Below are 14074 nucleotides of genomic sequence, written 5' to 3'. Positions count from 1 at the left end.
AAAAAATTGATTGTCATAATCGTATCGCGGCTAGTTATTCTAACCTTTAACTTCAAAATATCTATATTATAGATTTTTGGGTTATATTTAAGTAGTGTTACTATATACGTAACTATGTAAATTGACTGTTAAGCAAGCTTTTTGGTTACAATATATTATTACATATGATTGCTAAAGCTGAATATGTGGGGTTTTGTAAAAAATAAAATGCCTTTGAAGTTTTGTGATCTGTATTAAAAATAAATACACTATAATATATTGATCTAAGTATATCAAACTCACAATTTATTTAGAGAAATAAAAAGTAGCTAAGTACAAAAAATATTAAAGAATGATACATCTATATTATGTCTCTTCATTTCTTTGGCGAATTTTACACAACAGTAATATTTTGAAGTAGAAAACAAGCACACAATGTTAAATTTTATATTAATTTAGTAATTTTTGACAACATCATTAATTACCATTATAAATGTTTACTGTTATTTGAAATATTTACAATTTATACCATACAAGATATGGCACTTCAAGAACATTAAGTTGGATCCAATATAAGTATTATTATTAGGTATAAATTATTTCAAAAAATCTTCATCGAACTGCACACTGATATATTTAATAATTATTATATTAATATTTTAAAATAAGTACACAAATGCAATTAATAAATGCAACTGGCAAATACGAAACGAAATTTTATTCGACATTGAAAAAAAAATCCTTTAATAAAAAAAAAGTTAAAGCATCTATTTTAGGAGAAAATAATAAGTTTTTGTATCTTTATTACATGTCAATTAGCTTCTCAATTTTATTAATACTTAACATAAAAGGAACAAATTATACAGAAACCTAACCACATTCACAAATGCCAAACAGTAAAAGATTGCTCCATTAATGTTAATAAATATTCTAATATTTCTTTAATTTACGGGAACAACTGGAGTTATTCAAGGCACTTAAATGGTTCAATACGTCTGGTACTGATCGAAGCGCTTTAAAATAATTAAAATACATTCACTCTAAAGATTCGGTTGTGAACCATACTAAACATGAAATACCACTATATTCATTTATAACAAGCTTTAAAGTACAACCAGCACCAAAAGTTGATAAACAAGGTTCCAAAATTCTAATACACCCAAGCGTTCACAAGTAGCACCATTATTAGATGAACGTCATAAAGTTTCAAAGCAAATGTCAGAGGTAGCTGAACAATGACATATCATAGAGTGACGTTAGCTATTTAGTACATATAGGTGTTCAGCTACTTTTGTCGCATTAGTGTTCATCTAACTTTGACGCTTTACAATGCTGGGGTGTTTAGCTACGTATGAACGCTTGGGTGTATAGATATTTTTGAAATCCTCATCTGCTCATCTACTTTAAAAGCTGTCTGTACCCACTCTACGCATCTTATATCGACGCGTAAATAACTTTGCAATGACTCTCAGATGCACACGATCAAACGTAAAATACTGTAAACATATTGTTCTTGCAATTCAAGATTTAAATCGGCTTAAATAATATTATTCGGTTTGTTCACTGTGATGCTTCGATCAATAACTTATATGGGTAACGGTTTATCTAAAGTTGGCTGATCTACTGGGGCCCTCGGTGGGCTCGAGTACGATCCTCTTGAAGCAACCATTGGGCAGTTGGTCCAATATGTCCTTGATGTTGTCCACTTCGACGGTGAGCTGGTCATGCTCGTCTTGGTACTGTTTCATCCATCTGTACAATACCATTTTCAAATGTTACATACGCTACGATGATTAATAATATGTCCTGGCGTGATCCTACGATCTATGCAAGTTATGGTCACAGTAAAATCTAAAAGTCTAACGTAGAAAGGGCTTCCCTTACGTATTAGACTTCTAGACTTTCCAGTGACAATATGTTATATAACGTAGGATTTTAGACTGATAGTCATCTAAAATGTACATTTTATACATTGTGGTGGCCAAAATCCATGAATTTGGGCCGAATGGTCGATCAGCGAGTTTAAGTTGTTCACTGAATGTATTTTCATGCGGTTTTCGTCATGCGAAGTTTTTTGGGTAAATCTATACTTGGGGAAGACAAAACTACATTTCTTTGACCACGACACTTGAGATATACTAATTTAAATTCCTATAAAATAATAAATACGTATAAAATAATATTTTTGCGAATAAATTTATGGATAAATAGAAATAAATATAAATTAGGATTAATTTACCTTTGATGGGTATTCTTAGCGTCTTTGAGCGATTTAATCTTGCCATCCAAACCCACTTCCCGTAGTGCACTCTCCGCATTGTCTAAACTTGTTTCTGTAAAATATAGACATCTTAAGTGCTACAATCGTATCAAGTGCATATAAAAAACCTTATTTTTATAATATAGGAGTAGTAGACGAGCATGCAGTCCACCCGATGGTAAGTGGCTACTGCGACCCATGGATATCTGTAATCAACACCATGTAGGATTAGATTCCTATCTGAGGTCGGCCACAGATGCGCCGCTACCCCTGAGGGCTAAGTTGGAACGCCTCCGAAAAGTATGTCTCCCTTACCACACCCCTAAATCACAAAGGGTCCTACCACATTTATCGGTCGAATAGAAATAATATAATAAGTAGCAAGTGCGAATATTTTTCAGAACTAAAAAAATATAACAATATTATAATATTTACGTAGCCATAGCCACATTACTAATATTTTTTATATTATGTTTTAATGAAAATTGAATGTTTTTATAATCCTGTACACTCTTGGTACAGTTGTTGGTTTGTTGGTTGGTTTTGAAGACATATTGATACTTGAAAGACAATCCTTACTAAGCGTAAGCGACATTGAAAAAAAAACATACAGAAGGGTATTAGGGTATTTTTGTTAACTGTATTTGTTTTTATATTACATTTTTTAAACTATTGTTTAGTTAGTAGTAACTATTGCTTATATATATAAGCAGTAAGCATTAAAATTAGCTTAACATTTAATTATTAAGTAATTAAATCAAAAGCATAAATTAAGGCTTTTCATTGGATCTTTGCAATAATCCGAGCTGTCAATATATATAACAAACTCACGTAGTCTGTCTAACGCCTCATCGTCAAGGGTCGGAAGGTTTTGCAGTTCGTCCATGATGACTTTTAGGTCCTCTAATCCCTTAGATACCTGTTTCTCAGCTTCCCTAGCATCAGTGTTTGCTTGACCGACCTGCAATCATGTTTTATTATTCATCCCGACTTTTACAACGACTTGCGTAGTACAATAGTTACTATACATTACGTCACTGGAAAGTTTAACACACAAAGAAGCTTCTATACGTGTTAGACTAACACGTAAAAAGTCTAACATGCAAAGAAGATTCTTTGCATGTTCGATTTTTAGCTTTTCCAACGACGATAATATAATTTCACAGGAAAATTAAAACTAATAAAAAATATTATTTTAATTTACATAATATTGAGTTCAAATAAATTTTCATGGTATAAAATAGTAGTTTGTTAAGGGAATGCATTAAAATGAACATTGCAAATACCTTCATCTTGGCATCTCTAGTTAGTTGCATGTTGTCATTGGCTTGTTTTTCCAGATCCTCAATTTGTTTGGCTGTTCCTTGAACGCGTGCTACAAAGAGAATATACAGTGATGAACTTCCATAATATACAAGGTTTTTAATACCGCCCAAAATAAATGTCGATGAAACAAAGAAATAGATTTCAATGCTTTCTTTTCTACACTCACAGCCCCACACTAGGATTCCCTGTGTCGTGGGTGCCATGGACACACACATAGACAAATACACAAACACCCAGACCCAGAAACAGAAATCTAAATTCATCATTTAGATATCTGTCTGGCCGGGATCGAACCCAGGACCCTTTGCGCGTCAGACCGGTATGGTGGCCGCTCCGCTCCGCTCGTCATAATGGGAATTTATGATGATCATATAGCAGTGATAGTGGTTAAGAAACACAGCCTCTCGGTCGAGGGTCCGAGGTTCAAGTCTCTTTTATTTTAAAAAGTTATTTGCGTATTAGAAATTAATTATCGCTTGCTTAAACGATGATGGATACACATCGTGAGAAAAACTGCATACATAAGAAACTTTAAAAAAAATGTTTTCAAAGCTATGTGAAGTCTATCAATTCGTACTCGGCGAGCGCGGCGGACTATGACCTAATACTTCTCATTCTGAGAGGAGACCCAGTGCCCAGCAGTGGGGCAGTAATAGGGTGATGTTGATAATGATATAAGATGTAACGACCTGCGTGGAGAAGCGGTTATCACGACATCGATACGTGCAAAGGGTGCCGGTATCGATAACCGGCGAGACATATGTCTGAATGAATTTCGATATCTGTTCTGGGTGATTGTATATTCGTCTTTATGCTTTCATGTCTCCCATGAAACAGGGAATTCTAGTGAGTGCAGAAAACTTAATCAAACCTAATGAGCCCCACAATTACTTTACTATCGTGTAGACTTAATTGGTACTTACTTGACAGCTTGTCAGCCTCGTCTCGCAGTTTTCCAGCCTTTGCCCTCGACGCCGATGCTTTGTTTCTTATTTCGTGAGCAGCCTTAAATCATAACAACTCTATTCTTAAATACGCATACTCATTTCACTTAATTCAATGCAATTCAGTTTATTTGCAAGAGCATAGTGGTATACAATTGGTAGCCTCTCACTAAAGGGGTACCACATTTTTTTTAATTACCTTTAACTGTTCAATAAATAAAGCGAAAATCCCTAAAAATCGATTACCTCGGATGCTTTATCAGCATAGTCCTTCTGAGCTTGCTGCGCCAAATCCCTGGCGTCTTTGGCTTTGTCGCTGGCTTTGTTGAGTTCCTCGATGATGTTGGTAATGCTCTCCTCAGCCGCCATCACTTTCAACTGCACCCCCGGCACGTCTAGCGCTGCCTGCTCCGCTAACTGCCTTGATTGTGTTACTTGGTCACTAAATTCTAAAAAAAATATAATTAACGTTTAATTTTGTCAAAATCTCACTGTACTAATTGACAAAATAGAACCTTTTATAATTTTCTACATTCTTATAAATACAGTAGAAACTCGATTATCCTGACATCTGTTATCCGGATTCCCGTTTATCCGGACTACCAACGGCAACCAATAATGTATGTATGTATATAACATAAGAAAATATGTATGTACGTAAATACATCGTATGTTGCAAAAGTACACAATAATTTCTTAATAAACATTTAGTTTCGTTTATATGTAATTATTTTTAATAAACACATAACATTATGTATGGATGTTCTTAATAAATTCTATTATCTAGATTTTCGATTATCCGAATTCGTAACGACAATAATTGGTCCAGTTAATCGAGGTTCTACTTTATATTCTAAATTATTTCAATTTTTATATAACATTGTATACCTTTTAGAGTCTTATATATCTCTTTAGCATCTTTGAGTGTAGCGTTAGTTAGTTGGACATCATTCTTAGCCTGTGCCTGCAATTCGTCCAGCTTCCCTAGCAGATCATTCAGCTCGTCTTGTCTTTCATGGCCTTGTTCCAACAGTGCTCTGCCGCGCCGTAACGCGTCGTCGAGATCTCGGAGTGTTTCGTTGTTGGTAGCAATCAAATCATCGAGTTCGGCTGATTTTTCGTCAATCTATGAACATAATCAAGTTAGTGATAGAAGAACATATCTGTTGTCGAAATGTAGTCGATTATACTAGTAACTAAGATAATAAGACGATTTCATACCAGTTACGTTTGATGATTTTAAGAATAACGTTATTGATTAGCCGATTTGGAGGTGGTAGAATCCTTTGTGGTTTGGCTCCGGCGGCACCACCGCCATATCTACTTCTATCTTATAACAGCAGTGTTAAGCGCTTCTGTGTTCCGGTTTGTAAGGTGTGGTAGGTAGGCATTCCAGCTTAATCCTCTAGGGCGCATCTGTCGCCGACCTCAGGTAGCCATCTAATCTTATCTGGGATTGATTACAGATGTCCATGGACGGCAGTACCGCTCGCCAGGAGGACTTCATGCTCGTCTACTCCTTTATTATAAAACCCTAAAAATATTTATTTGATTACTCACGGTTCTGTTAATCTCAGCAGAGTCATGTTTCAGTTTCCCTAGTTTGATATCAGGCAGTAATGTTGTGTTGACTTCAGCGTAGAGTCCCAAAGCTTCATCATACACAGTTTTAGCTCGCTTCAACGCTTGGTCGGCGAGTTCAGTCATACTGCTTAGTTTTCCTGATGCTGCGTTTAGCTCGTTACTCAAAATTTGGACTTCATTGCTAAAATACAAAAGTTACTCAGAAATTATCAGAATATTATTGAGGGATATTAGTACATTATATATTTAGTAATTTTCATAATTTATAACCATAAACGTACAATACCATTACACTTGAAATACAGGTGAGGTAATCAGGAATTCTTCATATTACTATGCAAATCGCCTGATGTTGCATAATATTAAGAACTAAATGACAACACTTCTACGTACCTTATGTTTGCTTGCTTGTTGATACCATCCTTAGCGATTTTGTTTGCTGCCAAGGAAGTATTGAAGGCCTTTTCAGCGATGTCTCGGATATTTTTCGCTTCGGTTTCTAATTTCTCCGCAAGTAGCCGGGATTCCTTCGCTAAGGCCGACATGTCGACCGATTGTTTGCCAAACTGATCTGACCTGTTGCGAGCTTTTGCTAATGCTGCTGCACCTTCACCGTCGAGGTACTCCAAGGCGCTCTATAAAGCATTTTTAAAGTGAAAAACTCTTTAGTGTCGTTGTACACTTTTTGTGATGGGTAAAAAATGTTAAACTAACGTTAGGGCACGTGACATGTTCAAAAATTAGTAAGATTTAGGGATTTACATGTTTGCTATAAATTAATATGGTATTTTACCACATAAATGATAGTACTTTAGGTTATATTGATAATTAAAGCAATTCATGGAAAATTACTCAAACCATTTCAAAATGCACAACTTTAATATTCAAGTTTTCACTTCTGCCGGCACTCCCGGAGTGCAACCCGTTGTTTTCTTATGTTGTAATAAATTTGCCTTCTGTTAAGTAGTTTAGTAATCTAGCACTCAATAGGTCTGACAAGTCTTGAGATAAAGACTATTTGATACTAGTGAGAGCATACACTGCCTTACTGTAAGACATTAGGGATCATTCAGGTCTCTTACAACCTACGGACATCCTCAACTTACTCCATACACGACTGTGAGGATGTGAGGAAAAATTGTAAGTGATAGGATTACTTACGAATACCCTACTACGATAATTCACAGCACTTCTTCCGAACATTCTTTTCTTGCATAACCTTTCGCGGTTTTTAAATGATAATTATATTGAATGTATTGTATGATAATTATATTCCTTCATATATTTTACCAGTAAAATGGAATGGAACTTACATTAATTTCCTTTTGGGCAGCCTCAATAGTATCTTCTGCCTTATTTACGTTGCCCTTACTTTTCTCCACAGATTCGTTGCCTTCGTAGCTTTGATCTTCAATTTTAAATAGCATGTTGCTGAAACATGATATATTTTAATTTATTGTACTATTATTTATCTTAAACATTTAATACACGTTATAATAGGTATTATTATATTGTTTTAACACATGTACATCTTACAGTATTTATAAATTCGTATGTACATGCGAATCAATGAATACTATTTCAGATACGACTTTACTAAAAAAATAAGTTTAAGATTAAATTTTGTACTGTACATATATAATTTGTAAAGCAGTAAATATGGCAGTAATAAGCACTTTAAATTTGATACACAATGACATTTTATGGTATTCAATAACATTTTTACTACGAATAACCATACTATAGACAATTGATAATGTATACGTTAAAAATTATGAAATCTTTATAAAACGTACCTGACATCAGCCAGTCTGTCAGCAAGTTCCGCTAGGTTGCTAGTCAAACTGCCGGCAGTTCCGGCCCCGGGCCCATTCCCGAGTTCAGCCTGTGCTTCCTGCACTAGCCTGTCTATCTCCCCTCTCACTCGTTGCAACTCCTTGTCGAAGTCTGCGTTGTCAACCACGGTCGGAGCTTTAGAAATCTTCGCCAAAATCTGTAACGGAAATCATGACATCTTTCGTCACATAAAAACCAATAAATTTTAATTCATTAGGAATATTGTTTTGATAGCTTGTTTTATTTCTGTATATATAGTCACTGGAAGGGCTACAAATCTAACACGCAAAGAGACCGCTATGCCTGTTAGACTTTTAGCCTTTCCAGTGACGATGTTTATATTTTGTTAATAAATCTTTATTACTGTATAGTTTATTTTTTATTTTTTTATTAGTGATACATTTAATGTTTGATAGATATTTATGTGATTAGTATTTTGAAAAATTAGAAAAATCTAATCAATTACTTACAGTAATATCAAAATCATAAAGACGAGAATAAAACTATCAAACAGGAAGACAATATTCTGTAAATGGTCGATGTGTTTAATGATAGAGACATGAAGTTGAAATAATTCTGTATGAATAAATCTTAGATAAGAAAAATATATAAATAGTTCACTCCTAACAAGAAAGTCTAACCAGTTTTGATAATTTAAATTGTTGCGTAAATAAAGTTTAGTCACGTCTCCGTCTCCACTTATTTATCTATTACGTAAATTACGTAGTATTAGTTATTACCTGAGAAATCTATAAAAAAAATATCGAAGATATGTGAAGTATTTCGCAATTGGCCAGCGCGGTGGACTATGGCCTAAACCTTCTCATTCTGAGAGGAGACCCGTGCCCAGCAGTGGCACAATAATGGGTCGATGATGATGATGAAGTATTTTTCTATTTTACTTATCAAAGTCAATACAGTCAGTCAATACAGTTCTTTCTTTTTTCATGTTCTCCTTTCTCCCTTTTTTCATTTTATTTTATTTCCTATTTATTATTATTTCTATTATTTATTTTTTTAATATAGTTGTACCGCCTTCAATTTTTCTGCACATCCCTACTAGGTTGACTGGGAGATAATGCTATTTAGCATTAAGTCCGCCTTTTGCACCACACTCTTTTTAACATGGTCAATAAAGAGTAAATAAATAAAAATAAATAAATAAATGTACGAATTGATCACTTACGTCATCTAGCTCCTTGAGTTCCTTGCGGTGTTGGTTGACGGCGTCCTGCACGAGGTTGTAGCAAGGCGGACAGTCCCCGCAACCCAGCCCGTCATCGCGACGCCTCTTGTTCTCCACGCACCTAAGACAGATACGAGTACATCGCCGATAAGATATGAACTGGTAGCAAAAATGAGCAAACTGATATACGGTAGTTAATGATGGAGGACCCTTTTTAAAGAAAATCGTATATGATGAATTTCCATCCACACTAAATACAGTTGTGGTGGTCCACGGGGAGTCCACGATCATTTTTGCCATGGAGGCGATAATTTTTAAATGATCTTCCTCCTGAGATATTCCCGGAGCACTATGACACGGAGCTCGTAGAAAAGGTGGATACAGGCTCACTTCCAAAACTAGATTACATTACCGACTTCTACGGCGAAAATGTCCATATGCATCCTTCCATATTTTATAAATTATATGAAAATGATTGCTCGCATCTGTGTCCCTTGTCCCTAGTAATATACAAAACTCCCGTTCGCCTCGCCTGGTCACACTTTTCACCATAACACTCTCGTCACGCCTTCACCACCTTACTCCCCAAGTCAAGTGTGCGTAAAGAAATATGAATGGGGTAGTACCCTTTGTGGTTCGACTACGGCGGCATCACCGCCACATCTTTTTCCTGCTCATAACAGCAGCGTTAAGCGCTGCTGTGTTCTGATTTGAACGATGTGGTACTTTTATGAGGCGTTCCAGCTTAGTCCTCAAGGGTAGCGACCCATCTGTAGCAGACCTCAGGTAGGAAACTAATCATATCTAGGGTTGATAACAGATGTTCATGGGTGGCAGTAGACACTTACCATCAGGTTGATTACATGCTCGTCTGCTACTCCTATATTATAAAAAAATTCAAAATCCTCACCGATCGCACTGGCGTCCCTCAACGTTCTCCTGGCACGGGCACTGGCCGGACATGTCGCACTGGTAGTTCGTGGAGCCCCACTGGTCGCAGTCACACTTGTTACAACCCTCTGATGAAAATCCATAGTGGAATTCTTGACAGCGATCGCAGTGTTTGCTGTTGAAGTTGCATTAAAGACGTTAATAAAAGTACATATAGTGTATTTGAAATTAAATATGTATAAGTGTATTGTAACTAAATAATAATATAGTGTATGAAATGTAGTGTAAATTTTGTCCGTGATTTCATTAGATAATGTAAGCCATACACGCTACGTTTTACCGGACGGTTTACCTATACAGGTTAACCGCAAGTCGGTAACATTCCGGTATACCGTGCGGTGTTCAGTTCTGTAGCGATGGCATCGATTGAAGACTGACGCACTGTACGGTGATAGACGAAAGAATTGATTTTTTATCTTGCGCTGGTCGCCTGCACAGGTTCAGAAAACTGCACAGGTCTGTTCCCACACACAGTCCGGTGCACCGTAGTGTGTATGGCAGGCATTAGGGTATTAGAGATTTTATCGATCTTTGTAATTTAGACATCAAGCGAATATGATTCTGATCCATCTCTTAGTATGAGTGTTTGTGTTTTTACAAAAATCCCCATTTTTTGTTTTTACAATATTTTCCATAGATTTCCAATGAGTTCTGATACAGTCCGCTAAGGGCGCTGATTTGAAATGTTGGCTCAAATACGTAAACAAATACAAAAACAGTCATTTTTGTAAAAACATAAAACTCATACTAAGGGTACTGATATGGGTGTACGGCTATTTCGCGTGTGTAAGTGCGGCGTGTAAGTCTTCTAGCTAAGTTTAATGGACAATTAAAAAACAAATTGGGGGCTTTTTATCTAAACATGGTAATGAGATCTTACCCATCTATGCCTGGCTTGCAGTAACATTGTCCGTTGATCGGGTCACACGTAGCGTTGTAAGAGCCTTCAAGGTTGCACTCACAAGGCTTACAACCTTCACCTGAATTTATGTTGAAGTAACCATCCTGTAAAAATATATGTACAATTAGACATATTCAGCGTATTGTTAAAAGTATATATTTAGAGAATATAGTAAATATATTTTCATTCATATACCATGTACTATACCACACTTATACCAATAGTGTTTAGCTGTGTTCCGGTTTGCAGTGATAAGGAAGGGAAGGGATGTGAGAATGTTCTAGTTTCTACTTATTTCTCACAAGTGTGTGCACGCATGTGTGGCTAATCTAAATATATATAACTCAAAGGTGACTGACTGACATAGTGATCTATCAACGCACAGCCCAAACCACTGGACGGATCGGGCTGAAATTTGGCAGGCAGGTAGATGTTATGACCCTACGTCATAACACCCGCTCAGAAAGGATTTTGATCAATTCTACCCCCAAAGGGATAAAATAGGGGAAGAAAATATTACTTTGTAACGCGAGCGAAGCCGCGGGCAAAAGCTCGTCTCACATAAGACTAATTCAATGTGAACTTGATAAATTACTAGGCATTCAAGGGAAGCCACAGTTGCCACATACCATCAGTTAAAAGTAGAGGTAGAGAATGCTAATAGCATTAAGTCCGTCTTTGTACCATATTTTAGGTATATGAAGAGTAAATAAATAAATCAGTTGGACAGCTCACTCACTTGCTACTACAATAATATAAGTTTGTAAAACCTTTATTTTTTTTCTTTTAGAGAGGGAAACTTTCAAAAGGTACCCGACGACGTGAGAGCGACGCCGGGTTATGTGGGATTTTTACCGCACTAAAACCCCCCCGGTGGCCGTCCTCAGCGCTTGGTGGAGAACTCCAGGATTTCTAACGGAGCACAACCGGAGTCCTCGCGATGCCTGGATCGGGCTCTGCCCTGGGGGAGCTTTCGATCCTCCCACAATATCTGGTGATTACGACGGTATGCGACCACACATACCGCCGTCCTTCCCGGGGTAGCATACTGGACGGTTCGAGCTCCCACTCTTGCCGCCCGCAACCCCGGAAGCTCCCTTTTAGTCGCCTCTTACGATAGGCAGCAGGATACCGTAGCCCTATTCTAGTCCCGGAACTACAGGGACAAAGTTTGTAAAACCTACCTCGCATTTGTCACAATTCCTTCCAATGACGTGCGGACGACACGAGCAGTACCCAGTGAGGCCATCACACATCGGTGCTTTCCGCACACCTTCAGGACTTTCCAGCGTACCAGCCTCAAGACACTGACATGGCTTACAATCACCTTTCTTTTTCTGATCCAGAGCATCTCCGAAATACCCTATAAATAAAACATAGTTACTTTGTCGGTAATGAGCACAAACTTACGGAATCAACTGTATATGATAACTATACAGGGTGAATTTTTCAAATGGACCTTCATGGCCATATCAGAAACTGCAAATTGTCTTCAAAATGGGGCTTTTCGTTTAGGTTTTATCGTTACTTCCCAGAATTTGACCCTTATAAGCGACACTATTCAATGATATAGAATAATACAGGGTGTGTTTTTTTTTCATCATGAACTCAGTGTACTTATATGAAAACTGTATATGGGATTCCGGAGATTACTATGTACAAGCACCAAATTTATAATAGTATGTATTGTAACACTGCGATATTAGCGATCTTGGAGAAGATGACGTCACGACATCGTTGACGACATTGACAATTTGAAATTGGTCAAAAAAATATTATGAGAATCGCAGTTTAATGAATTTAAAGAAACCTAGACATTAACTAACACGGTGATCATCATTAGGTACAAATAATAATTTGTAAGTTTGTTCCTTACCGCTCAGACATTTATCGCAATGCTCTCCAGCCGTGTTGTAAATACACTTGAGACACTCTCCTGTCGTCCTGTTACAGTTGCCGACGGCGTTGGGATCTACATTGCCATTACACAGACATTCTTCACACTCCTGAGGAGGTCCAAACTGGCCCGTTGGGTCACCGAAGTGCCCGTCTGCACATACTTCGCATCTTGGTCCTGTAAGAAAAAAATATGTAAACGGAACGGATCAGTGAAAGTGTAAGTAATAAGCTTTTTCACTTTTTAAAAGATTTAAGTAGTAAACGGGAATACAATTCTCCAGATGGAAAATTATCTCTGTAAGTCATATATAATCAAGCCCATTTACAATAGGGGTCTACTTAGAGACAATCACATACTATGTAATATGTATGTAAGGACTCAAAATTACATAGCCGACATCTATACCTTCGAACAAAACCGCAAAACTGCTTCATGCTAGAAGTACGAGTGCAGTTAGTACCTCGCCGGCCGAACCATGCTAATACCTATTACCATATTTTAAACATATTTCCAATTTCGAATTAAAATCTTACCAGCATATCCTACGGGGCAATCCGTACAAACGATACTTTTATCCATCAATTGTATGCACCCACTGTCCTTGGGGCACGGGCACGGACTGCAGTCATTTGGCGTCCCCGCAATGGCATTGCCATAGAAACCTTTGGCACAGAGCTCGCAGTTGCTGCCGGTGGTATTATGTTTGCAGATACAGAATCCAGTAGCTGTATCACAAATATGAGCGTGTCCGTTACAATCGCAAGGGATACACGTGGAGTATGGCCCTCCATTCGCTGGCTCGTGTTTGTACCCAGGAGCGCATTCTTCACAATAATCCCCAACGTAGGCCTTCGGACATGAACACTTTTCAACCCAGTTAGCGGGTGCGAAACCCTTTTCCCTGCCAATCTTTGCTGTCCCCAATTTGAAATTCATAAGGTATCCAACACCGCCCTTGTTGTACGTTCCTCTGATCTTAATAGCTGTAAGGTTTTGTAGGATCGACATGAACTCGAAGTTGGAGAGCGTGGGCGTCCAGCCGTAACGCGGGTCTTCGTGCAGCCTGAACGAATATTCTTGAGCCTAGAACAAAATTCATTTCATGTATAAAGAATAAATATACATTATTTTTTACATAAAATAAGAAGGCGTTTTACAATAAATCGCAAAAGTATTTCGCAGCACTGCATTCGTCTTAAAATACCGC

The 14074-nt window shown here is 37.2% G+C and overlaps 1 protein-coding gene across 1 annotated transcript in view; it reads right to left on the bottom strand.

Moving 5' to 3' along the window:
* Positions 1-212: 212 nt before the first annotated feature.
* LanB2 (laminin subunit gamma-1) overlaps positions 213-14074 on the bottom strand; it is a 28221-nt gene continuing 14359 nt past the window's right edge. The window contains exons 12-28 of the mRNA XM_073074742.1: positions 13401-13950; positions 12844-13041; positions 12152-12330; positions 10947-11071; positions 10026-10181; positions 9116-9236; positions 7890-8086; positions 7407-7524; positions 6487-6728; positions 6070-6274; positions 5398-5635; positions 4756-4958; positions 4489-4570; positions 3526-3614; positions 3071-3200; positions 2219-2312; positions 213-1731 (exon numbers count right to left, since the gene is read on the bottom strand). Of these exons, the coding sequence (XP_072930843.1) occupies positions 1581-1731; positions 2219-2312; positions 3071-3200; positions 3526-3614; positions 4489-4570; positions 4756-4958; positions 5398-5635; positions 6070-6274; positions 6487-6728; positions 7407-7524; positions 7890-8086; positions 9116-9236; positions 10026-10181; positions 10947-11071; positions 12152-12330; positions 12844-13041; positions 13401-13950 (3078 nt within the window). The 3' untranslated portion in view covers positions 213-1580. The remainder of the gene's footprint in view (positions 1732-2218; positions 2313-3070; positions 3201-3525; positions 3615-4488; positions 4571-4755; positions 4959-5397; positions 5636-6069; positions 6275-6486; positions 6729-7406; positions 7525-7889; positions 8087-9115; positions 9237-10025; positions 10182-10946; positions 11072-12151; positions 12331-12843; positions 13042-13400; positions 13951-14074) is intronic.

Source organism: Epargyreus clarus, unplaced genomic scaffold (genome assembly GCF_041222505.1).
Source record: "Epargyreus clarus isolate Ecla_fem2 unplaced genomic scaffold, WU_Ecla_fem_2.2 ptg000007l, whole genome shotgun sequence".
Lineage (NCBI taxonomy): Eukaryota > Metazoa > Arthropoda > Insecta > Lepidoptera > Hesperiidae > Epargyreus > Epargyreus clarus.
This window is presented reverse-complemented; position numbering and strand designations above follow the sequence as displayed.